This window comes from Chionomys nivalis, chromosome 21, assembly GCF_950005125.1.
Source record: "Chionomys nivalis chromosome 21, mChiNiv1.1, whole genome shotgun sequence".
Taxonomy (NCBI): Eukaryota; Metazoa; Chordata; class Mammalia; order Rodentia; family Cricetidae; genus Chionomys; species Chionomys nivalis.
In genome coordinates, this window is record NC_080106.1 from 22,184,049 (window position 1) to 22,209,196 (window position 25,148).

The following is a 25,148-nucleotide window of genomic DNA, read 5'->3' on the forward strand; positions in this document are numbered from 1 at the left end:
AGCTGGGGCAGCAGGAGGCCCAGAAGTACACAATGTTTTATTGAAAAAAAGTCAGGCTCAGCTTGGCCAGCTCCATTCCACTTGGCTTGATGAGGGTCTCTGTCCACAGCAGCCTGAGCCAGGTCTTCCTGCAGGCAGACCCAGCTCAATTTCCCCTCTTATTGCCCTCCCCTCTTTTCTGATGATGACATCCAAACAATAAATATACAATAAATAACGTTCCTGGGCCAGACTAGGACTTCAAATCCCATACCAACCCTCACCAGTCTTCTAGTCAGGACAGGCCTATACTGGGGTATGGGAAGGGAAAGTCCCTATATCCCCCAGGGTCCCACGGGTCCTCGGATCCATTTCAATTGCCAGGTCCAAGCTTGGTTTCCCAGGAGACCTAGCAAAGCTGGTCCAGAGCAAGGCTGGGCAAAGCAGAACTGGCAAGTAGGTGTAGGGGTGGGGACTGTTGTCCTAGACACCCCAACTCCAGGCCACAAGATTCCACTGGCCTCAGGAGTAGATGGTGATGACTTCACGACCACCTCCACGCACCAGCAACACCCGTTCAAGGCCCTCAGTTAGCACTTCAAGGAATTCCATGTCTGCAGGGTATCAGGTCAAGGAGGCAGCCACAGGACCACCACCTCCCACCCACCCGTGGGCACCTCAAGGAGAGGATAGCACTGCACTGTCAGCCTTTACACAAAAGGATACAGTTCTCATCACCCTCGCTGTTCTTAGGGGGGCCAGGCATGTTCAGCAGGACCAGGCGGGCATCGTGGGAACGTGTGACAATGACTTCATTGAGCTTCACAGCAGTGTGCATGCGCCTCACATTGGACTGATCCCTGCAGAGAGCAGTTGATCACAGGCTACCGAGAGTTTCCTAGCAAAGAAGTCTCTGTCCCTGGCCCATCTGCACAGCTTGCCTGCTCCCACTCCTCCTCCACTCCAGACCTCAACATCGTTTGAACTCACGGCTTAATGTGCACCAGCTCCCGGAAGTTGTCAGGGGCATGGCTGGGGTTCCAGGGCTCAGGCATGTACTTGTCTCTGGTCCACGTCATCTGGATCTTGTCGGTCCCCGCTGCAGACTCGTCCTCCTCGTCTGAGTAAAGGCTCTCTAGCCGCAGGGCTGAGTGTCTGTCCTTGACCAGCTGGGCCTGAGGACAACCACAGTGCACCCTGAGAAAATGGGGGCCTGGCTGGCCCGGCATGACCACCCTGCCTCTAGGATACGGGCACTGATTGTTCTGGTTCAGGTGGAGCAGGTGAGGGCTTTTGTTTGTTAGTTTAAAGCAAGCTGGCCTCTTGTCTCAGCCTCCTAAGTACTGCAATTACAGCCATAAGCCACCATGCCCAGCTTTTTGTTTGGTTGGTTTTTGTTTGTTTTTTGAGACAGGGTCCCACTATGTAGCAGAGTAGGCTAGCCTTGAACTCATAGGAATCCACCTGTCTTAACATCCTGTGCTGGGGTTATGGATATAAGCCATCATGCCTGGTCAAATGAGTCATCCTGATAACTCCACCAGACGACAGTGTCTCCAAAGGTGTGAACTGGCCATGACCCAAGCCTGAATCAGGGCAGCCATTTACCTCTCGATCCCGCTCGGTTTTGGTCAGCCTCATCTGCCGCAGCATCTGGGACCGCTGCTCCATCATCAGGGTCCGCTCATACGTATACGCAGAGATGTCACTGTTATGCTGGAGAGAGGGGAAGCTATGAGGACCAGACTGCAGGACCTGGATCCTCGGGGCCAGGCCAGGGCAGGCAGCTTACCATCTCTACCACCTCCACTTCAGCTTCCAGGCGGAGGTGATACAGGAAGATGGCTAGATCTTTCTTCATCTGGATGCTGTTGTCATCCATCTGGGCCACGGTGAAAATGCGCATCCGGCACTTCCTCCAAACCTGCCGTGATGAAGCGGTTCAACCACACCTGGCTTCCCAAGAGCCCAGCTGCCCTCACCCATGCCCAACCAACCGGCACACCTTATGTTGGCGAAGCAGGAAGGGCAACAGCATGAGCATGCCTCCGTCATGCACGATCCACCACACGTCAATGTGGCCCTCCAGGTAGCGCTCGTGGTTGCTGGGGTAGAAAGCTATGTTCTTTGGCACCAGCAGGGCCAGGTGGGCAGCTGTGGTACAGCGCACAGTGTCTAGGGAGGAGGGTCACTGCTGACTGCCAGCCTGTGACCCTCTGGTCTCTGCCACCTCACTTTAACCCTGGCCCTTGGTCCCTGGCCCAGCTTAGATGCCAGACCCTCACACACCAATAAAGGTCTTCCAGGCACGTGGGTCCTCACTCTGTCGCCAGCCATAGGGCCAGCCCAGCACCACGGAGTTATGTCTCATGCCGCCCAGGCCGCAAGACTGGATGAGGTGGGCCAGTCCCTCTCGAACCTTGCTGGCCACCACTACCTGGCAGAAGCCTTTAACTTTCTCAATCTCCATCATGTTCTTGATTGTCTGTGGGGAATACAAGAGCATCAAAAGGCAAGGACCACCTGCTTCCACCCCAGCTGGGATCCCTAATAGGAGAGACCTTGGAGCAAGCTGCCGCCCACAGGTTCTATTTTCTGAATTGCATGCATTTTATGTGTGTGCTAATGTGATGTGTGTATGTAAATGTAAATTCAGTGCAAACATACGACATCATACGGATGTCAAAAGGCAACTCTCGGGAGTGGGTCTCATGGGAAACCTTGCAGGGTCTGAGAATCAACCTTAGGTCTATATGTGAATGTCTACCCTCTGAGGTGTTTGCCAGCCCACAGCCCAGGCTTTCAAGGTGGGACAACTATACTCATTCAAGCCCAAAGACAGTGGCAGTGTTGTCCACCTTGTTGACCATCGTGGCCCAGACTGGTTCCCTCCCATATATGCCTGCTGTGCCCCAGTCACCATTGACTTGGCTAAGCTGCCTTCCCACCCCTGGCCATTACCTGCTCAGCAGCCTGGGCCTCACCATAGCTCTCTAAGAAGCTGCCCTGGATGACGGAGCCAACGATTGTCAGGCCCTTCCCAGCCTTGAGCTGGGAGGCAAAGGTGAGAAGGCGGGGGTACTTCACATGAAGGTCTTCGTCTAGCTTCAGCAGCACCAGGAGCTGAGGCCTGCGGTGGTCAGACAGTCGGCAGCCTGAGATGAGGGCCTGGCCTTTCCCAAGAGTCCTCTGCTTTCACTCTCAGAGAATCTGGACTCCCACAGGTTTGGGAAGCACAGAGGCAAGGACTCAGCGAGCAAGAGGGTACCTCTTATAGACTCTGGGGGGGAACTCTAGGACCTCCCACCCTCAGTGTTCTCTAAGAACCCTGAGATGGCCCCGCCAGTCAGGCCATGGACTTACCGCCAGTTCTTCGTATGCGGAGGCCCTTCTTCCAGCCTCAGCAGGGCATAGCGCGCAGCGCTCAGGGACAGGCCTCGAATCCCATCACCCCACTCCTTCTCAGCCCTGCAGATGCCACCACAAGACACTGAGCCCCTGGTCCCACCCTCCCCCTCTCCCCCTCCCTCTTCTGCATGTTAAGTGAGTACTTTACTGTGGAGCTGCACTCCTAGCCCTGGACCCAGGGGTTTCTATGTGAATACAGGCTGAAGGAAGGCCAGGCCCCGAGTCACAGCCCCTAACTACGGACCAAAAAGCAAAGCTGGCCCTGACTGCCATCGCCAGCCCAGCACTCAGCCCATTCTAACTGTTCAGGAGGCACAGGCAGAGCTGTCCAGGCAACTGCTAGGCTGGCCGGCAGCCCCTCACTCACCCTTGGTACTCGATGTACTTGTAGATCATGCCTGCGATGAGCATGGCGACCAGGGCGTAGTACCAGGAGGAGACAAACATGAGAGCCAGGCAGAGACTCATGCCTAGAAAAGACAACGCCCTGGGCAGGCAATGAGAGGATAAGAATGGGGAATCCAGGCCACAGTCTGTCCCACACTCTGGTGACCCTTACAGGTGCCAAGTCACAAGCTGGAACGTGAGAAGCAGGCCAAGTGTGCAGTCAGAGAATCCCCCTCAGAGTATTTCAGGAGCAAAGGCCTGGGAAACTCGGGCATCTTCCAAGAAGGGTCTCATGGCTTCCCCAGGAGGGCCAGTGGTCAAGGGACTTGCGCCAGGGATCCAGCAGGCACTCACTCACCAGTGATAGTATTTGAATCGGGGCCGCCAGTTGGGGGTCCTCAGAAGTGTTTGCACAGCACAGGCCAAGTTCACAAACAGGTAACACATCAGAAAGAACCTACAGGACCGGGAGGCAGCTGGAGCACAGGAGCTTCCTTGGTACCTCAAGGCACCTGAAAACAGGCTACACCTGACCCTGAAACTGACCCATACCATGGCTCCTATCCCCCAGGTACCCACTCCTATAGAGAAAATGCCCTCAGAGCCAAGTGGCAGAGGATGGGGAAGTATTCACCAGCAGAGCGGTGAGAAAGGAGCCAAGTCCAGGTATAATGAGGGGAAGGTTGTAACAGGACTGTCGAGAAATGCCAGGGGACACTCCGTGGGACAGAATGGGGGCTGTCAGGAAAACATGACAAAGACTATGTAATTTTGTTCTGAAGAAACAGGGGCTGCTGTGCTGCGTGTGGAATTAGGACATGGGCAAGGCAGGCTGGGTGAGCCCTTCTGAGGAGTTAGCTAAGGAAGAGAGGGGACAAGCCATCAAACGCCATCCGCAGTGATGAAGAAAATGGACAAAGGGAGGGAGATATCAGGCGGCAGGAACTCCCATGGGGGAGTAAGTCCCAACATGGGACTGCCAGCAAGAGTCACATGACAGAGGATGCCCTATTTCCTTTAGCTTAGGCAAGAGAGACACCACTCAAGATGCCTACAGCAAGAATAGCTTAGCTGAGCCATAGTGGTGCACGCCTTTAATCCCAGCACTAGGAAGGTAGACACAGGTGGATCTCTGTGAGTTCGAGGCCAACCTAGTCTACAGAGTGAGTTCCAGGATAGGCTCCAAAGCTACACAAAAAATGCTGTCTCAAAACCAAGAATCAAACAAAACAAAACAAAAAACCAAAACAAATGAACAAACAAAAACAAAGTATAGCTTGAGGTATGCACTTCTGTGGGGAGCTGGGAGCGCTAGGGTGACAGAACTCGGATGTGACCGGCCTGGCTGGGGACAGGGCTGGAGGCTGCTCAGGATGAAGGCAGCCCTGTCAGGTCTGTAAGCTGAGTGTGTAAAACAAAGCCCCTTTATAACTGAACAAGGACGGACCATCAGTCGTGGGGCAGAACGGGTGAGGGCCCCAACATGGGCATAGGTGAGTATAGAAACCAAACTGCCTCGGAGATCCCAAGGAAGCATGCTGGCCACCACACCTGAAAGGCGCGAGCACACTCATCTCCTCAGCTTACAGGACACTGAAAATAATGATGGGGCAGCAAGGGCTTGGCTAAGGCGACCCAGGTACTCGCCCTCTTCAAAGTGGGCATCTGCTGTCCTTCTGCTCCCATGGGCATAGATAGGGTCTGTTGGTTTCTTCAGCCTCTGTGGATGTACCAGGCTGGCTTCTGTGTAAACAGACCTGCCAGCTCCCCCTTAGCCCAGCCCATCTCCCAGCGGCACCCTAGACACCAGGTAGGACCAATGGGAGGTGCTGGGGTCCTTGGCTGATGAAGGAGCTTTCCCCAAGACTACCCCTTGCCTTTCCCCAGCTCACATGGACAGAATGGGAGCCACCATGTCCAGGGAGGCGATGAGGATGCCCAGCTCAGCGATGAGTGCCGTCAGGAGGAGTGCCCACGTTGGCTCGCCATTTGCTTTCCCATGGCCAAACACCTGTGGGCACCAGAAAAGGAGCTGCTCCTACCACCTCCACTGCCCACATCTGCAGCCCCCAGTCATCCCACTGGTCCCAGCCCCATGCCTATCCTTAAAGGAATCACAAGTTTCTCCAACTCTGCTCTGCTCTGGATGAAGCACAGACAAGCCACAGACTCTGGGTCTAATCAACACTGCTAACAGCAAACAGGGTCAGAGAAGCTCTCAGCAGCTCCTTCTGGATGACTGCCAAGGCCTGGGCCAGTGTAGCTAGCCACACTGCATCTGAATCTGCCCTCCCCTTGCCAGGATGAGGGGCCAAGAACATCAAGGCTGTGGGGCACACAGGAGGGCTTACCCGGAGGAAGGGGATGATGTTATCCTTGGCAATGGCTTGCAATAAACGTGGCGCCCCAGTAAGGCTCTGGAGGCCAGCACCACATGTTGAGAAGAAGGAGCCGACGACAATGACCCAGGGCGAAGGCCAGGCCAAGGTGCCCACCACCAGGTTCCTGCTGACGCCATCACCGTACCTGCAGAGGCCAGGCTCAGACCATGCTCCTGATGGGAAGCCCTCTAAGCCCTGGGTGGGACCTCAGGGAGAAAGGCTGAGAGGAAGGACTCTAAATCCTAGTGGAGGCCAGTTGCCAGCCCTGGACTTTGCGTCTTTGCCCTTTAACTCATCCTTGATCGTAACATCACCATCAGCTCAGAGGCAAACGTCATGGAGGATCCTGACCTACCTGGTTACACAGATTTTTACTAGAGTCAACTGCCTGAGATGTGTGGGGCCATGGGTGGTGAGGGATGGGCTGGAGCGAGGGCAGAAAAAGTCGACAGGGAGGGGCATGGCTCACTCACTTGTCCCGGAGCACGACACCTTCAATGCAGGCGCCAAAGAGAATCACGCTGCTGAAGTCTGGGCTGTATTAAGGAAACTAGGTGTCTACCAAATTGTAGCCCCAATTCATTCCCCACACAGCGCCCTAGAGACCTTCCCAGCCATAGCCTTGACCTACAGACATCAGAAGGTCCTGTGGTGTACACATGCAGTCTCAGTGGTGTGCAAGGACGTTAAGTACCACGCTGTGTGAGTGTGGTGTGTCCGCACACACTGCCTGGCAATTTATATACAAAGAAGTCCCTCCTAACACCTGCCCTATCATGCCACGTAAGGATACACACAAGTGAAGTGGTAACAATGGCCAGGATGGTCCCCACTGGGATAGACTTCTGGGCATCACGGAGGTCCCCGGAACGGTTTGAGCCAGCCATGATGCCTCCAAAAAACAGACAAGATTCCCTCAGGGAGTGTCTAGAATTTGGGATAGGGTTAAGGGTGTGGGCATGAAGACCTTACCTGTTACAGAAGGGAAAAAGATGCCAACCAGCACAGTGAAGGATGTGGCAATGTCAGCCACCACATACAGGGACAGGTTCTCCTTCAGGCCAAGGGTGTCTGCAGAGGGCAGCCCATGCTTCTCCACGACCTCACCCTTCTCCAGGTAAGTACTCCAAAGGTTTTCTGTAGAGGCAGGAGCATTACCACTATAGCACCACTGATGTCCCCAGAGAAGTCTGGGGCAGCCCAGCAAGATCCTACAGATGCAGGGGAGCTCGGGGAATTCTGGGGACAGCCTCAGCACAGTGACTATGGAGTCTTCCATAGGACTGCTTTGGCCAGAGAGGATGCTGTCCTGTTACAACTATACAGATAAAGGTGACGGAACCTTCGTTGGCCTGGACCTCACTACTACCCGACTCCCAGACAGAGGCCCTTTATGATTCTTGTGGGAACATCCCCCACTGCATCAGGGGCTGGTAGCCAGGCAAAAGGGAATGCCAGAACTTTACAGGGTTCACTGTGGGCCTGGGACTTTGGCCAAACAGGCTCTGTTCACCCTAAATTCAGTTACAAGGAGCCAGGCTAAAAGGACACCGCTGAGCAGGGAAAGCCGCCAAGCCTGCCCCGTCTGCCTTGATCTGGGCATACAAGGACAGCTCTGTGTTTTGCTTTGCTGCTTAGCCTGGGGACTGGGGGTATGGTGGGCTTAGGAGACCAGAGGGAAGACCCACCCTGGAGCACACCAGCAGCTGCCCCAGGTATGCCAGGGATTTCGGTCACGTTGTTGAGCAGGAAGTAGGGGTCACAGGAGTCAGCAGTAAGGTTGGGGCTATGGCAGAAGAAACTCCACAGCCTGGTGGCCACTGTCTCATTGTCCACTGTAACCGTCTTGGCACAGATGTCAAACTGATCCCGAGACAGGGTCCTATTGCCCAGCATGCATACCCTGCAGGGAGAGAAGCACTGGCACCTGCTTGGTTGGAGTCCCAGCCCGTTCCCACCCAGCAATCTGAGGGATACACAGAGCATCAGAGGCTTAGAAAGGGTGTCAGCACAATGACTGGACAAATGCCCTAGCTACTTACGGAAACACAGGAGGGTCAAAAATAGACTTGATGCCTCCAGCATAAATGGAAAGGATGGAGATGATCACACAGGCCAGGAAAAGTGAGGCAAATTTGTTCACATACTTGACACCAACAAACACCACCAGAGTCATAAAAGTCAGGAAAATGGTCCCATACACTCGCATGTTATTCAAGGTGGCACTTGACACGTCGTGAGTGCCCAACGGGTGAAAGATGGCAGCTGGTGGAGCAATGTAGGTCTGCAACAAGAGGACAGAGCTCCAGTTCAAAGCTTCTGTCTGGGGACTGAAACCGTCATTTGGTTTTCTTTGTAAAAGTGTGTCTACAAGAACCCAACTGTAGAAGACCAATAGTGTATGAAATGTCCAGAAGAGCAAATCCACACAGAGAGAGAACACAGACTAGAGTCTGTTAAGGAATGGGAAGAAGGGAGATTGACTAATTAATAATGAAGTTTCTCTTAGAATAATGAAGACGTTCTAAACTGATTCTGGCAGTAGTTACATCCCCTGAGCATCCTGAAAACCAAGAACTTTGTACATTTTCTTCTTTCTTTTTTTTTTTGACAGTATCTCACTATGTAGCTTTGACTGTTCTGGAACTCACTGTGTAGACCAGGCTACCTCTTGAGTACTGGGATTTAAAGGTGGCACCTTCATACCCAGCATACACACACACACACACACACACACACACACACACACACATATATAGAGAGAAAGGTTTTGCTATGTAGCTCAGACTGACTTTAAACTTAAAATATCCTGCTTCAGCCTTCTGAGTTCTAATGTTAAAGAAAAAACATCTAAGCTGGGAATTAAAGGCACACACCTTTAATTCCAGCACTTGGGAGGCAAAGGCAGGTGGATCTCTGTGAGTTCGAGGCCAACCTGGTCTACAAGAGCAGGTTCCAAAACTACAGAGAAACCCTGTCTTGAAAAACCACAAAAAAAAAAAAAAAAAAAAAAAAAGGAAAAAAAGAAAAAGCATTTATATATGAGGGCGGAGGTCAGGGTAGGGCTTGCAGGAGCCGGCTCTCGCCTTCCATCATGTGAGTCCCGAGGACTGAACACTGAGCCATTCACTGGCCTGAGCCGGACACTTCTGAATGGGTAATGAATTACTTGCCATGCATGTTGTAGTTCAACAAAACCAGTATTGAAAGAAAGGGAAGGCAAGGAATGGAAGAAAAGGAGATACAGACCCAGGTGCCAACCTGTGGAAGGAAGGGCCAAAAAGATATGGTTTGAGGAACTAAATAAAGATGGTATCGGATTATACCAATAACCCAGAGAACAAAGTAAACCTCCAGAAGCCCATATAATTACATGGTTGAAGAAACAAATACACTGGGGAAAAGGGACACATTTCCTTACAGATAACATCTCCTCCCAAATAACACAGAAGAAATGTGAGAAACAGGAAATAAAAACTCAGATCTAGACAAAAGGTCCTGGCTTCTGGCTGGTGGTACCACACAGTGTGTCTAAACATCTATTCTCTGGATCTCCAGGGGCACCTGTCACCCCGGGACACTCTCCTCATGTCGCCGTGCTTCCCCCACAGTTTCTCTCCCATTGGTGTAAGCCATGCATTGGTGAGTAGGGGGTCTGGGTCTGAGTCGGCACCCATGGGATTCAAGGGCCTCCAGTTAGCAGCCTATGGCTGTTCACTCTGATTTAAGAACAAGGAGAAAATAGATCTAAAGGATCCCGGCAGGCACAGAGTCTGGGGGAGACAGAGCTGTCAGGGCCCACAAAAGTCTAGGAGGCAATCTCTCTGTCACCATCAAGATCAGCCTAATCCAACATTTGGCCGACCCCGAGCCATGGCCCAAACAGTGTTTGGACAGGAGGAGTATCCAGGTCATGGAGGCAACCAGGCCTTTCCCTGCTTGGCCCAAACTAGCACAGGTTTAAGGGGGAACAGATCTGAGCAATGATCCTGTTCCCTTGAGGCCTCCATCAGAAAACCCCTTACCCTGATGATCAGGGAAGAGGGAAGTACTAACAGCCTCTAGAGTCTAGAGACTGTTCACCACTAGGTTAACCTAGGCTCTGCACAACTCACCAGCAAGATCTCAATGGCCCCTAGGATATACATGGCCGCTGCAAATGTCGTCCCCAGGTAGAAGCACAGGCCCACGGCACCTCCAAATTCTGGTCCCAGTGAACGGGAAATCATGAAATAGGAGCCACCAGCTATGATGGAGAAAGTGTACACAGGTCAAGACTGGTTCTTCAGTGAGATCTCCCTCACAGGGAAAGAACAAAGACTGCGTTTCTCTTTAGCAGACCAGGGCAGCACCAGCGTCTTGTCCAGGCCTGCTCTGAGTCTTGGCTTCTGTTAGGATCTGGCACCCTAGAAAGCAGGCAGTCAACAAAGAGCAGAGACAGTGGCCCAACACTGCCATTAAGTCCTCTCTGCTGAGAGTCTAATAACAGGTATCAAAAAATGCAAAAGTGGTCAGTCTCTTTTATGTTGAAAACCCACCTTAAGAAGAATCAAGGTGTCTCAGACTGTCATGACAATACAACGGTGGGGGTGCGGGGGAAGGCTGATGTAGTGGCATATGCAATATCACTTCAAGTTCAGAGCCAGCCTGGTCTACATAGAGAGTTTCTGACCAGCCAAGGCTAGCTACATGGTGAGACTCTGTCTCAAAAGACAAAACAAAACAAACAAAAAACCCCAAAAAACCCCAAAACAAAATACACTGTTGAAAATTAATCCATAAACAGGAGACAATTCCATAAACTGATTATATCCTAGCATAAAGTAACCTGCTTTCAAGAAAATTTTCAAACTTGGGGAAATGTGAATTGTATACACATAGAGAGAGACTAATACTTTGTAAGCACCTAAGGCCATGCACGTTCAAAAGCTAGCAGTGCCGGGCGGTGGTGGCGCACGCCTTTAATCCCAGCACTTGGGAGGCAGAGGCAGGCGGATCTCTGTGAGTTCGAGACCAGCCTGGTATACAAGAGCTAGTTCCAGGACAGGCTCCAAAACCACAGAGAAACCCTGTCTCGGAAAAAAAAAAAGCTAGCAGTTAGAAACTCAGTCAGCCTGGTGAGGTTATGGGTGCTTTTGATTTCCTGCTTCCTGACCATTTAAGCTCTCTTATAGTAAATATGCATTGTTCCTTCTTGGGAAGGGCGCACTACTTTTATATTGACAAAACACAACAGCAGCCGGGCGGTGGTGGCGCACGCCTTTAATCCAGCACTTGGGAGGCAGAGGCAGGCGGATCTCTGTGAGTTCGAGACCAGCCTGGTATACAAGAGCTAGTTCCAGGACAGGCTCCAAAACCACAGAGAAACCCTGTCTCGAAAACCCAAAAAAAAAAAAAAAAAAAAACAAAAAAACACAACAGCAGCTTCAAATTCTGTTGAGCAGAAAAGCTCCCAGGAGGCACTGTCTTAGAGGCAAGGATGGGGCCCTACCAGAAAATTCCCTGGGAAGGAGGGGTAATGGAGGACAGCAGGCAGATCTAGGTAGATTCCGAGCCATGTTCCTTACAACAGGCCCACAGGTGGCATTTACTCACCTGGAACCACACCATTGGTGGCAATGGCACTCATGGAGATGGCTGTCAGCAGGGTCTGTAGGAAGGAAGGCCTGGATGAGCGGCTCAGCTGGGTGGGCTCCCAGCCCGGCTCCGCCCCCAGACACTCACGCAGCAGCAGCAGATGAGCACTATGAGGAGGGCCTGCAGCACACCGGCTGTGCCCACCATCCACGTCAGCCGCAGGAAGAGGATGACCCCGAAGATGTTCTGCAGGCAGGGAAGGTACACTCCCATGAGGGTGCCCATGCTGGGTGCCTAAATGGGCAGGAAAGGAGGGGGCACACGGCATCAGAGAGGCCCAGATATGCCACAGGAAAGAGCACCTAGTCACTCAGCAGCCTCTATGCCTGGGTCCAGTGGAGCACAGGAGGCAGGAGCAGAGCGAGGCTATTTCTGCAGGCTCTCCCATAGGAAGGCAGTTCAGACTAAGAAGGTATGAGACCCGATTTTTCTTTTCTTTTTCTTTTTGTTTTGTTTTTCGGGACAGGGTTTCTCTGTGTAACAATCCTAGCCGTCCTGCAACTCACTTTGTAGACCAGGCTGGCCTCGAACTCACAGAGATCCACCTGCCTCTGCCTCCCAAGTGCTGAGATTAAAGGCGTGTGCTACCACTGCCCAGCTTCTTTTAAATCATTAGTGTAGCCAGGCGGTGGTGGCGCATGCCTTTAATCCCAGCACTCAGGAGGCAGAGGCAGGCGGATCTCTGTGAGTTCGAGGCCAGCCTGGTCTACAAGAGCTAGTTCCAGGACAGGAACCAAAAGCTACGGAGAAACCCTGTCTCGAAAAATCCAAAAAAAAAAAAATAATAATAATAATAAAATAAAAATAAATCATTACTGTATGTGTGTGGGCGCAGCATGTGCACACATCTACACGTTCATGTGACAATGCTCAGACTCAAGCCATTAGGTGTGTGCCTCAAGTGCTGTTACCCATGCAGTCGTCTGGACAGACAAGCCCCTACTTCTTATGTGTAGGGCTCTAAACCTTAGCCCCCCACAAGGCTTGCCTCTTTCCCCTCTTCAGATCTTCATTTGCTCATTTGCTTTTGAGGTAAGTTCCTGGTTGACCTGGAACTCTATGTAGACCAAGAGAGCCCGGAACTTCTGATGATCTTCCTGCCTCACTTAGCCTCCTGTGTCCTAGGATTATAGACGTGTGCACGATTTCTGGTTCTCCTCTTCTTGGTTTTTGCTTTTGGAAACAGGGTCTCACTCTTTGATCAAGCTAGCCTGGGATTCACTATGTAACCACGCTGACCTCAAACTTGTGACGATCCTGTCTTGGCCTCTGGGGTGTTGAGATTACAGGAGTACATTGCCGCACCTGACTTCGGACTTTTGCTTAACTTCTGGGAAGTGGAGCCCTTCTCACTGGCAGGCCTCATTATGCAAGCCAAAGCTCAGAATGTTGTTGCTGCCCTCCCTCTCTCTGATCCCCCATCTCCAGCTTAGGTAGAAGGAATTCTGCCTTGCTGGCCTCGAGGCGGCTTGGACACTAGCCTGCTTTGTACCGGTAATCGAGGACACTGGATGGCACCTCCCGTGCCTGCCAACCTCTGAAAACCAAGTCCAAAGCCATCATTCCTGTTGAAAATCCTCTGCACTGCCCTCTAACGGAGTGTGGGGCATGTGGTCCAGACTCCTCGGCTCTGGACACTGGACATAGCCCAATACCTCCCGTCAGGCCCAGTTTTGAACTACATTCCTCTGGACTATACATCAGTATGTCCACGACCGTATTTAGTAGACTTGGCTTGTGTGATGGCTATTCTTGGTTGTCGACTTTACAACTAGTATTAACAAAAACGCAAATGGCTGGGCACACCTGTGAGAGATTTTCTTTGTTAATTAAATCATCAGAAGCAGGAAGACCTACTTCTAACTCAGATCTCTGTGGTGGGAAGATCCACCTTTAACCTGGGCCACATACATAGCTGGCAGCCTATGTAAGCACATGGAATAAAGAAGCTTGCTCTCAGTCTTGCTAGCAAGTCCATTCCTTCACTGGCACCAGAGCCTACTTCTTCAGGGTCCCGGCATACACTGAAGACCAGCTGAGACATCCAGCCCTGTGGACTGCACAAGTACTGCATTCTTGGACTTTCCATTGGTAGACAGCCATTGTTGGACTAGCTGAACCATAGCCTGTAAAGCCAATCTAGTAAATCCCTTTATATATGTGTGTGTGTATTTATATTTATACATATATTTATATGTGTGTATATATACACACATACATGTATATACATTCATATATATATATATATATATATATATATATATATATATATGTTCGGTATATATATTCTTTAAGTTCTGTTCCTCTAGAGAGCCCTGACTAACACCGTTCGCTTATTGTTCTAACACCACCAGGCCCAACAAGTCCACTCAAGGTGCTCCTGAACTTTGGAGCCTTCTAAGTCCCTTCCTGCTTTGGGAGTCTCACAGACTGAACAGAAGTCAGGCTTTCTCAGAGCAAGTGGGAAAGCTCTAACTACAGGCCGGCAGCTTCTTGACTCTGGAAGGGCAGGCTACCCAGGAGGCCATGAGAGAGGTGGTTTGTGCAAAGGCAACACGGACACAACCCAGGGCAGTGGGGTCCTGAGAGCATCCACAGAACCCCAGCAGACCCTCCTCTGCCCTAAAGCTGCGCCTGGGGCCTGAGGATCTTCAAAAAAGCCTGAGTCAGAACAGAAGCTTGCATATGCCATCCTGCACAAGGCTGTATGGGTGAGAGATAAACCTTGTTCTGGGTGCCTTTCTTGGAGGACATCACCTACAGGATGGTGGTAGTAGCAAGAGCTCCTATTCTTACCCCCAGCCTAGGCTGAGTCACTCTAAAGGGCAGTGTGGGAAAGGGCCGGGCAGGAAATGCTTTTTGCATCCCTAAATAACCCGTGGCAGTCTCAGAAGGTCACTGGGTTAGAGCAGAAGTGGCTGCCAGAGAGAAGAGGCTGACTTTCAGTTCTGGCACGATCTGGTTGGAGGCCCACCCTCCCTGATTCAAGCCTTCTTTTCTGAGGCCCATGGCTCCCTAGCTCCTATTAGATTTAGCCAGAGTCCTCGCTCCATGGGTCAGCCGCGGGGCCATGACTGTTCGCTACCTTCTTGCATCATTACTATACTAGGATCAGGTACATTGGGTGGCTGAGTATCTTCACAGGCTCCCAATTAAGCCCAGGACCAAAGCCCCTTACAAACTCAGGTTTGTCCCCACAGGCCTTTCTTGGTTTTTTAGCCCCAGTCACCAGCTCCCAGGCACTGCCCAAGGATTCTACTAGCACTAAGCAATACTCTTTGGAAGTTGAGACAGCTCCTATGTAGGGCTATGTAGGATGACCAGAGACAGGCAGAATTCTCGCTATCTTTTTTGCTTGTTTGCTTGTTTTTCAAGACAGGGTTTGTCTTTGTAGCCCTGGACTTCCTGGAATTCACTCTGTAGACCAGGCTGGCCTTGGACTCAGACCCGGGGTGCGGGGCCTAAGGGCACATGCCACCACCGCCTGACTGAATTTTTGCTGTCTTAGTTCAGAACATGCCAACAAAATCACAACCAGCAGAACAAGGTGGAGTCACGTCTAGACCACCTCAAGATACCAGCTGCCCTCTCTGAAGAGGGGACTGACTTGCATAAGCAGAAGATGATAAAGGACACACTTTGGCTTGGTTAACTTTCCTGGACCCCCCTCAGCAATGCCCACATCTCCACAAGCAGGTCTGAAGCCAGTAATCTGGTTTATTTCAACCAGGAATTACTTTGGCTTGTGTTTATTGCCAAGGAGAATGCGGTAGCGGGCTCAGACAGACCCCCGTTCCTTCCAAGCACAGCTGCTTGCCCAGACAGCTCTGGGAAGGCCTAGGCACAGCCAATCTGCCTGCGTTAGCCCCTCTGGGAATGCTGAGGTGCAGCCAATCTGCCTGCATTAGCCCCTTTAAAATCACCAGGACTCCAGGTGTGTACTACCAAGCCCAACTTCCATCTCAAAGATTTTTTTTGTGAAAATAATATTCTAGATCCTGAGTTCACTCTTCGATCCGCCTGCCTCTGCCTCTGCCTCCTGATATTAAAGGTGTGCACCACCACGGCCCGACCAACCTGGGTCCACTCTGAAAACTGTGTCTCATCTGCCGACAGTTAGGAACAAGGAGCTACTGCTCCTCCTGTTGCTTTTGAGGTTCCTTTGGCCCTCTGCTCCCAGGAGCTCCTCCTCAGCTCTTAGCCTCTGAAGTCTCCTTCAGCTTAAGGCACTCAGTTCTCACCCTGCATGCCTACCGCCCACTGGTCCAGGTATGCTCAACACCCCAAAGGGAAGCATCTATTTCTAGCATCTAAATCCATGGCACTCTGGCTCCCCAGATGCGGCCCTTCTGCTGACACTGACTTGCTCACCTTGACAGCTCTCCGACGGGCACCTTCCCCGCTCTCGGCTTCCTCATGTTCCTTGGCTCCTTGGGTGAGGTTGGTGTAGCTGACAAGCTTGCCCAGGAGAGAAGACACCTTTGGGCGTATGTCCAGTTCCTCCTATAAACAGAGCCACGGGGCAAGATGGCAACAGGCCAGGCCAGTGTCAGGTTACCTGTGTGTAGCCAGCAGCCTGGCTGCTGGCCTAGTGCCAAGCCCTGAGGCAGGCCTGGACTTGATCCCAGCTCTTGCCTGGGGAAGCCCAAGCCAGCTAGCTGGGCAGGTGTGGGCACCACACCCCAGAAGGCAGCACTCAAGGGCCCAGCGGCTGCTTCTCTGCCCCACCTTGGCTGTAATCACTGCCAGCTCATTTGTGAAAACCACCCGCCTCAGGGGAGAAGGAAGGGCAGGCCCTGCTGGCGGGGAGGCAGACTGTACACTTCATCCTGCCTGCTTGGCCACTTTGAAGCTATGGCTGGGTCTCTGGGATTCACATCTATCTTGACACACGTGTGCACACATGTGCACGCTCACACACACACACACACACACACACACACACACACACACACACACATCACCCAGGTTACATCCGGAAAACCGAGAAAGACAAAAGAGGGATATCTGGAACAACTGTAATCCATTAGTTGTCTGAACCCTGACCTGTCTGGTGTCCCCAGACCCTAGTCTATGAAAAACATACTTATCTCCAAGGGAGGATGTCTGTTGTCCGCCTCCCCCTTCTCTTCAGGTGGGGACAGATCACAGGACTTCTAGCACTCAAGGGGTCGAAGGTTTCCCTGCCACTGTGGCCTTAGCACTGTGACCACCACCTGTTGTGATGCTCCCTGCCACCTTTCTGACCCTGTAACACGGGGAGTCTGGCTGGGAGTGATGAGAGACGATGGAGGTTCTTTGGATGTGTGGAGACTGAGAAGCCTACATTTCTTGGCTGTGAGGCAGATTAATGTACAGGCTCACAGTTTAGGAATCTGAACCACGTCTTAAGTCCAGATCTTATTTCTCAGCTTGGGTCTGCAGAGAAAAAATCCCGGTGGAAGGCAGAAATGTGGGAACCTTTCCGGAGAAGTGTGCACCAGAGCGACAGCTACGGAGAGCAGAGCGAGCGAGGAGGAAGAACAGGCCTCTGTAACCAGAGGGGAAAGGGGTCGGAAGAGCCAGCTAGAAATGAAAAGAAAGATTCTATCCACAGCAGACAGCAGAGCCATGGGCTGGGAAAAGCCCGGGGCATGAAGGGGGAAGAAAGTGGTCGCCTTGGTGAGGGGCACAAGGAAAGGGTGAATGGCCCTGGAGATGGCAACGGACGTAGGGTTGCGAGGGTCTCAGAGGGGCCAAGAGAACCACAGCCTGGCTTAGCTGAGCGGTCTGGAGAAGCCCCTGCCAATCGCCCACCTGTCCACCGCACCTGAATGGCTCCCCCAGATACCTCAAACAGTGCCAGGTTCCTGTCATAGTAGTCACTTCCTCTGGAAGCTTCCAAAGGGCAAAGGAAAGGGCTGTTCTCTCTGTGGTTACTCTGTCCTGTGGAGAGAGAGGGAAAGTGAGTTGCTACCTTCCTGAGTCCCAGCCTATACCCCACCCCAGACGGCCACAACCCACAAAACAGCACTGCATGTCTTAGCCAGGAGGCTGAGAAGTCACAAATACACCGTCTCTCTAAAACACTTTTGGAAGCCATAGCTTTTAAGAACCCTCCCCCCCCCCTCTCTCTCTCTCTCACACACACACACACACACACACACACACGAAAGAAAAAAATAAAAAAGAAAAGGATGGGCGGTGGTGGCGCACGCCTTTAATCCCAGCACTCGGGAGGCAGAGGCAGGCGGATCTCTGTGAGTTCAAGGCCAGTCTGGTCTACAAGAGCTAGTTCCAGGACAGGCCCCAAAGCTACAGGGAAACCCAGTCTCGAAAAGAACCAAAAAAAAAAAAAAAGAAAAAAAAAAAAGAAAAAGAAAGAAAGAAAGAAAGAAAGGGAAAGGAAAGAGATGTTGAGCCTCCATTTCCTCATCATACACTTGTCAGCCTTCTTGAAGGATCATAAAGAAGGCACCAGGAATCAAATCTCAGGGCATCATTCTCTGTAGAAGAGTCCACATTTCCACACTAGCGCCAAGTGTACGTGAAGGGCGGGGCTTGCTGAGGAGGCGGGGCCTGCCCAGAACCAACACTGAGACCCCACCTTCCTTCTTCCCACAGATCTATAGCACCTAGAGTGCCAGACACGAATCTGCCATCCAGGAAGATGAAACCACACAGAGTGCCTTTCGCTGCCATGGCCCCACTAGGGGCCAGCTAGCTACCCCACCATGCACCGCGTGAGGTGTCCCGGAGGGTAGCCCAGAGCATGCTGGGAGACGGGGCCAATCTCACATGGGTACACAAGGAGCCAGAAACAGCCATTGGGAAAGCCAGGGCATGGGAAGAATCTTGGACTGAGCAGAAGCTATGTAGGAGCATGAACTGCATTGGGGGCAGGGGTGTCATCTGTTGGCCAGATCCAAACAAAATCCCTGAGTTTAGGAGTCCGAGGGTTCCGGTTTGCTCCAGGACAGATTAAGAAGCCTACTGTAGGCTCCACTCACTTCTCAGACTGGTGAAAATGTGCCTCATCAACCAGAAAACCTCCCAGCAAGGAGGGAGTCTGCGCAAATTCATTTTCTGCTATGTGTCGTGATGAACCCACAAACTCATGGAGCACTATGGCGAATGCTATACCAAGGGGCCACAACCACATTCTCCAGCCCCTCCTTCTCCTCTGAGGCTGGATCTCACTGTAGCCCAGGCTGGCCTCAAGCTCGTGCCAATCCTCTTGCCACAGCTTCTTAAGTATTAGTATTAAAGATGTAAGCACCGTGCCCAGCTCTCACACCTTTTCTTTTTTGTATATGTGGGGTGGGTGTGTGTGTGTGCGCGCGCGCATGCGCGCACACGCAAACATGTCTACTTAGTATGGAGACCAACGTCAACATCAGGTGTATTCCTTTCTCACTCGCCATCTTATTTTTTGAGACAGGGTCTCTCACTAAACCAAGAGCTCACCAATTCAGCTAGACTGGCCAATCAGCAAGCTCCAGGGATCCTCCTGGCTCTGTCTCCCCAGGGCCGGGATCAAAGAAAGTGCATGTGCCTGGCTTTGTGCACCTGGTTCTCCGCCCACATTTGGTGAACATGTAGACCAATGTCAAAGCAGCAGTCATTTCAATCCACCAAGTAGCGTTAAAGCTTGGTGGGGTCAGGTAGTTCCTCAGACACTCTGTGGCATTTGTGACTTCCGTGCTCATTCAGGAAGGAGAAGGAATCATGAGGAAGGAAATGTCAAAATTCAGTCACGGGCCGGGCGGTGGTGGTGCATGCCTTTAATCCCAGCACTTGGGAAGCAGAGGCAGGCGGATCTCTGTGAGTTCGAGGCCAGCCTGGTCTACAAGAGCTAGTTCCTAGTTCCAGGACAGGAACCAAAAGCTATGTAGAAACCCTGTCTCGAAAAAAAAAAAAAAATTCAGTCACGGTTGCCATTTCCATCGACAACTCTTCAATGAGAAACTCTGACAACAGAAACAACCGCCACCGCAACAAGATAGAGCAACACAACAGAAATGAGAACAGCAGCTCCACAGCTCATCTTCCTTTCCTCCTGCCTTTCCCACTAGGAATTTTCATAAATTTATCCCTCAGATGCGGCCCTCTCCCCCTGGAGCCTTGCAGGGAGCACTTTCATTGCGTATTTCAGATCCCTTTGTGGAACGAGGCTGGGAATAAACATAAATGATTCTCAGTGCACACACTGCTGGCTGGCCTACCTCAACTGTTTCTAAGAACAATGGATGATTATTTAGAAACTGTAGATCGGTGGTTCTCAACTTCCTAATGTTGCAATCCTTTTAAGACAGTTCCTCATGATGTGGTGACCCCCAACCAGAAAATTTTTTTTGTTGCTACTTCATAACTGCAGTTTTGCTACTGTTCTGAACCAATAATGTAAATATCTGTGTTTTCCGATGGTCTTAAGTGACCCCTGTGAATCACAGAGAATCATCGCTGTAGACCTAGGCGTGGTGGCACAAATCTGTAATCCTTGACCCTGTGAGGTGGTTGAGGGAAAAGCGTGAGTTCAAGGTCAATCCGGGCTACAAAGTGGTTTCCAGGGCAGCCTGGGCTGCAGAGTCAAAACAAACAAAACAGCCAAAGGACCAGGAATGTAGCTCAGTGGCAGAGTGCTTGCCTGCTACACTCAAAGCCCTGGGTTCGATCCCCAGCACCTCATGAAACTTGTGTTAAAAAAGAAACCAAAGGAAAAAATTCTACAAACTGCTGAGCAAGTACACACTAGTGACCCCTCTATGACCCGCTGATCCCTTGTCCCTACAACCATCACTCGCAGATGGCTTGGATGTTCTAGAGGCTGTCTCTATTACCTGACCTTCTGGTGTATGTCATTTACCCTCTTCCAGGAACAAGACAAGGCATGGCTGTGTGGTGAAGAGGGCCAGATGAGCTGTGGGTTCCCTTTTCACACTTTAGATCCCAGTCCATTTAGGGGGCACTCTGGGATAGAGTAAGATACCTCAGCATAGAAATGACCTCTGGGATATGTAGTTTGGCCACTGTGTGCATACCCCAGCCTCTGGGTGTTCAGAGGGCCAGCAATCTGGCTTGAATTCCTGCCTCTTGCCCTGTGTGACCCAAGGGAAACTGCTTACTCTCTCCGTACCCCTATCATTGTCTGTGAAGTAGAGGCAGGAACTCCCTCTTCCAACTTCCCTGATGCATCAGAAAAAGTTCTCTCTGGTCTCAGACACGGGGAAGGCACTCCTTAGATTCCACAAATCCTCATTTAAGGACCCCTCCCATAGGATATGAGAGGGTCTAAACAGTGCCTCAGATCTGTACTCCCCTAAACTTCAAGCTACCCGCCCTGGCCTCAGCTATTCCAAAAATTCCAAGGCAGGTTTAGGCATGCCTGCCTGCCAGGCTCAAGTTTTTCAAACATTACCTGAGACCCTCAGAGAACCAGACACAACTCAAGCCCGGGGCTTCCTGTGAAGCACACAGGTGTGTTCCTACCAGCAATTGTAAAAGTCCCAATGGTAGGAAATGACCTGGGTGACATTATTGGTCCCTACATACATACCTACAGTGCCCTTCCTTGACCTTCCGACTCCTGCCACAGGCCACCTAGATGAGACAGCCTACTTTGGCCCCTCAGAGTAGGGCGTGTGCTTGAAGTGGAGGGGTTTCAGGAGAGCTGGGCCTAAGATAGTTCTGTGCTCTCTGACCCTTTGCTATACGGGTTAAGAAGAAGCAAAATCACTCACCAGGGTGCAGGGTATCCCCCATGCTGCAAACAAAGCCACAGTCTGGATGAAAAGGAGGAGGAGGAGGAGGAGGAGGAGAAGGGGGTGGGATGGGAGGAGGTGGCCTAGCCTGGAGGGACCTGGCTGGACACAGCCAGCAGCCAGCATAGCTCCAGGTTACTCCGGTCATCCTGTGAAGGACCAAGGCGTGGCCAAGGCTTAGCACTGCCCACTAGTCCAGGCTAATGATGTGGCTCAGCACATCATCTGGGGACAAACGTCCTTCCAGGCCTAGGGGAGGAGGGAAACTGTTCTGGCTCCTTGGACCAGGATAGAGGCAGTCAGGGATATTGGGCCTAGGGTTACTTACACACAGCTGTGAAGTCTGACAGATCTCCACGACCTCAGGCAGCTCAAGCCACTGGCCTGTACCACATCTACACGTAGCAGACAGGTGACACTGCCATCATTCACATCAGGCACAGGCTACCCCAAGCATGTCACCATTACGGGCCTACCAGCTAGCCTCTGATAATATCACCCTACAGGCTTCTGTGACTGTCAGTCCCAGACATCACAAACATTTGTTATATCAATCATAGCATCACGCTCCTCTCTGGCAGCCTTGCTGGAAACAGTAGCCATGTGGATGTCCTGACCTGACCCTGCCTTCACCCTGCGATACTCTGCCACACACATGTATTTGCACATGCCTACACAGCTCCACAGACACATATTCCCAGGGATGGTCACATTCCAAGCGTGTGCCAGGACTGGCCTTGAGGATCCCTCCGAGGGTGGAAGATGGAGGAAGGGGCACCCCAAGAGGGGAAGGGTTCGCCTCCATGGCCAGTCCTAGGTTAAGGCACTGCACTTTCACATCCGGGTTTGAATCCTAGTGGGAACCAGTTACATAACTCTTCATCACCTCTCTTCACTTCTTTCTAAGTGCGAGTAACAGAACCTGTCCCATGGGGGAGGCTGGAGGATTAAAACGAGTTGCTTCATGTACAGTGCCTAGACAAGCTTGGCCCCGTGTAACTGCTCCCCAGAAGCCTGATGTACCGACAGATCTACACCCAGGCCAACAGAGGCCCTACAAGGAGCACACCCTTCGCTTCTACCCGGCCAGAGCGCAGGGGTGGGGAGAGGACAAGAGAGGGGCGGTGAGTCACAGGGGAAGAAAGGATAACTCAAGAGGATGGGGGCGATTCACAGAAAGCGAGGAAGCTGCAATCCAGGCTTCCGTTGAGCCTGGTCCGGGCCCGGGACGCGCGTTCGGCACCATCCTGAGCGAGGCAGCCTGCTGGCCGGCCTCCCCAGGCGGCCACGTCTGCAGCCCCCGCCCGCGGCTCTCGGGGGAGGAGCTGGGGGTGCGGGAGGGTGGAGGATGACCTGGCTCGGGAGTCCCGGACCGAGAAGACCGGTCGGTCTGAGCGCTCGTGGAGCAAGAAAAGTGGAGTCCCGCATGGACGTGCTCGCGCGCGGTCCGGCGGCGCGAGCGGGTCCCGTGTAGACGCCCCCCGTCCCGACCCCGGCCGGGCGCACCCTCACCGTCCGAGTCTTCCCGCTCGGCGCGCTCCCCGTAGTCCACCCAACTGAGCCCCTCGAGGTTGTCATAGTCGCCGCGTCGCGGCCCGTCCACTGGCACCACTGTGAAGTGAGGCATCGCAGCGCGCGTTCGGGCCGCTGTCCCGGCCTCCAGCCGGCTGTCCCCGCCGCCCTGGGCCGCCCCGCCCCGCCCGCTCGCATTCCACCCCGCTGCGCTCACTTCCTCCATCCGCCCCCCGGGCCGCCCCTCGGGGGCGGGGAGCAGGAGGGGCTCGGGCCGGCTCCTCCCCGAGGGGGGAGACAGGGTGGTGAGAGGACCCCAAGAACAGAGCACTCAGGCTGCTGGAGAGTTGGGTTCCTGTGTGACTTTGGTTCAGGGGTTGCCCTCTCTGAGTCCTAGATGAGATACTTATAAAGTGAGGGAAAGTAGTTTCCACTTAAGTTAGGGGCTTTATGGCGGTAGACGGGGCGCAGGGTGCACTGGCTCTGCGCCTTGGAGTTGATGAGTTCTCAATCACTATTCTGTTACTTAGCGGGAAGGGAAGGCAGGGCCCGCCCAGTGTCTCAGTGGCCACCCCTAACATCCCTGAGTCGCTCATCACCGCATGTACACACTCGTCCGTTTCCATCATTTCTCTCTCGTGTCTCTGATAGCCAAATCCCCGCGGACGCACAGTCTCTGCCCTCAGTCCTGCGGATGCAGAGGTGGCACCCGCCCGCCCGGCCCTATGTGACACTTGAGGTTAGCCCAGCTATCTCATTTGAACTTGCTCCTTCACAGCCCGGCCTCCTGGCGGTTCTGCACCCCAAGCCCTTTCCTTTCTTGGTGCTAACTTCTTTCACATTCAGATAACTTATCTAGTTGCCTTTACTTCAGAATTTTTATCTTTCTGGGTTGTCCTTTCGGCCTCTTTTTCTCTCCCCTCCCCTCTTCTCTCCTATCAGAAAGCCTCAGGGCCCATCTTTCGAGTCTATCTCCATTCTTCTCCCCCTTTCTAGCTTGAACAGCCTTTAAAACGTGGGCTGATCGTAGGATCCGCGCCTTCTGACGGCCGCTGTCCAATCCCAGCTCGAACTCGGTGGGTGGGCCGGCCTGCTCAAGGTCTACAAGCCCGGTAGGACCCTCCCCTCTCCTGGAGCAGTCTACCTTCTAACCCTGCTCAGCTTTTCTGGGCTGCTACCCGACCTCCCTCTCCTCACCCTTCACTGCTTTCCAACCGGGCTTTTCTCTGCTCTCCGCATGCTGCGCTCTCTGCCATAGAGACGGCTCAGTGTTTAAGAGCTTTTGAAGCTCTTAGGGCAGACCCAAATTCAGTTCCCAGTATCCACCCATATCAGGTGGCTCGCGGCTGCCTGTAACTCCAGCTCCAAGGGATTCGATGCCCTCTGGTCTCCTCAAGCTCCTGCAAGCCAGAGTTCACACACACACACACACACACACACACACACACCAGGCATGGTGACACTCATCTTTTCATCTTTTTGTTTGTTTTGCTTTGTTTCTAGACAGGGTTTCTCTGTGTAGCCCTGGCTGACCTGGAAATCGCTTAGTAGACAAACTGGCCTCAAACTCACAGATCTGCCTACCTCCCAAGTGCTGGAATTAAAGGCGTGCGCCACCACCACCCAGTGACAGCAAGGGCTCTTAAGTGTCCAGTCATCTTTCCCGCACCTGGTACTCACCTTTAATCTGAGCACTAGAGAGGCAGGGGCAGGTCAGCTTTGTCTACCTAGTAAGTCCCAGGGCAGCCAGGCGCGCGCGGGCGGGGGGGAGGGGGGGATGGGATAGAGGATTACAACAGAAACCCTAACACCTGACTAATAAAAATCCCAGAAAACGAAATTAAACTAGAGGGAAAAAAAAGTTGCATTCTCAGAACTCAGCAGAATGAGGAGTTTGAGGACAGCCTGGGCTACGTATAAAACCCTGTCTCAAAGAACCAAAAAGTGAGTTCGATGTAGATCACTTGGTAGAGTGCATACTACTTAAGACGGAGGCGTAGGAAGTGGTGCCTACTTGTAATCTCAGCACTTGGACCAGAGGTTGAGGCCGGAGGCTCAGAAGTTCAGAGTTGGCCGGGCGGTGGTGGCGCACGCCTTTAATCCC

At 52.4% G+C, this 25,148-nt stretch overlaps 1 protein-coding gene across 1 annotated transcript; it reads right to left on the reverse strand.

Annotated features, from left to right (window-relative positions):
• Positions 1-16: 16 nt before the first annotated feature.
• Positions 17-23,207, reverse strand: Slc12a4 (solute carrier family 12 member 4). Its single transcript, XM_057753465.1, has 24 exons — positions 23,045-23,207; positions 17,623-17,717; positions 16,164-16,295; positions 11,880-12,026; positions 11,751-11,805; positions 10,271-10,401; positions 8,198-8,439; positions 7,844-8,058; positions 7,128-7,292; positions 6,949-7,047; positions 6,629-6,686; positions 6,126-6,300; positions 5,667-5,785; positions 4,133-4,231; positions 3,755-3,874; positions 3,343-3,447; positions 2,941-3,109; positions 2,269-2,464; positions 1,985-2,154; positions 1,772-1,903; positions 1,588-1,695; positions 970-1,154; positions 706-839; positions 17-593 (listed from the first exon to the last, which is right to left on the reverse strand). Exons 1-24 carry the CDS (start codon positions 23,157-23,159, stop codon positions 502-504), a joined length of 3,258 nt encoding a protein of 1,085 aa, XP_057609448.1. The 5' UTR covers positions 23,160-23,207; the 3' UTR covers positions 17-501.
• Positions 23,208-25,148: the final 1,941 nt, after the last annotated feature.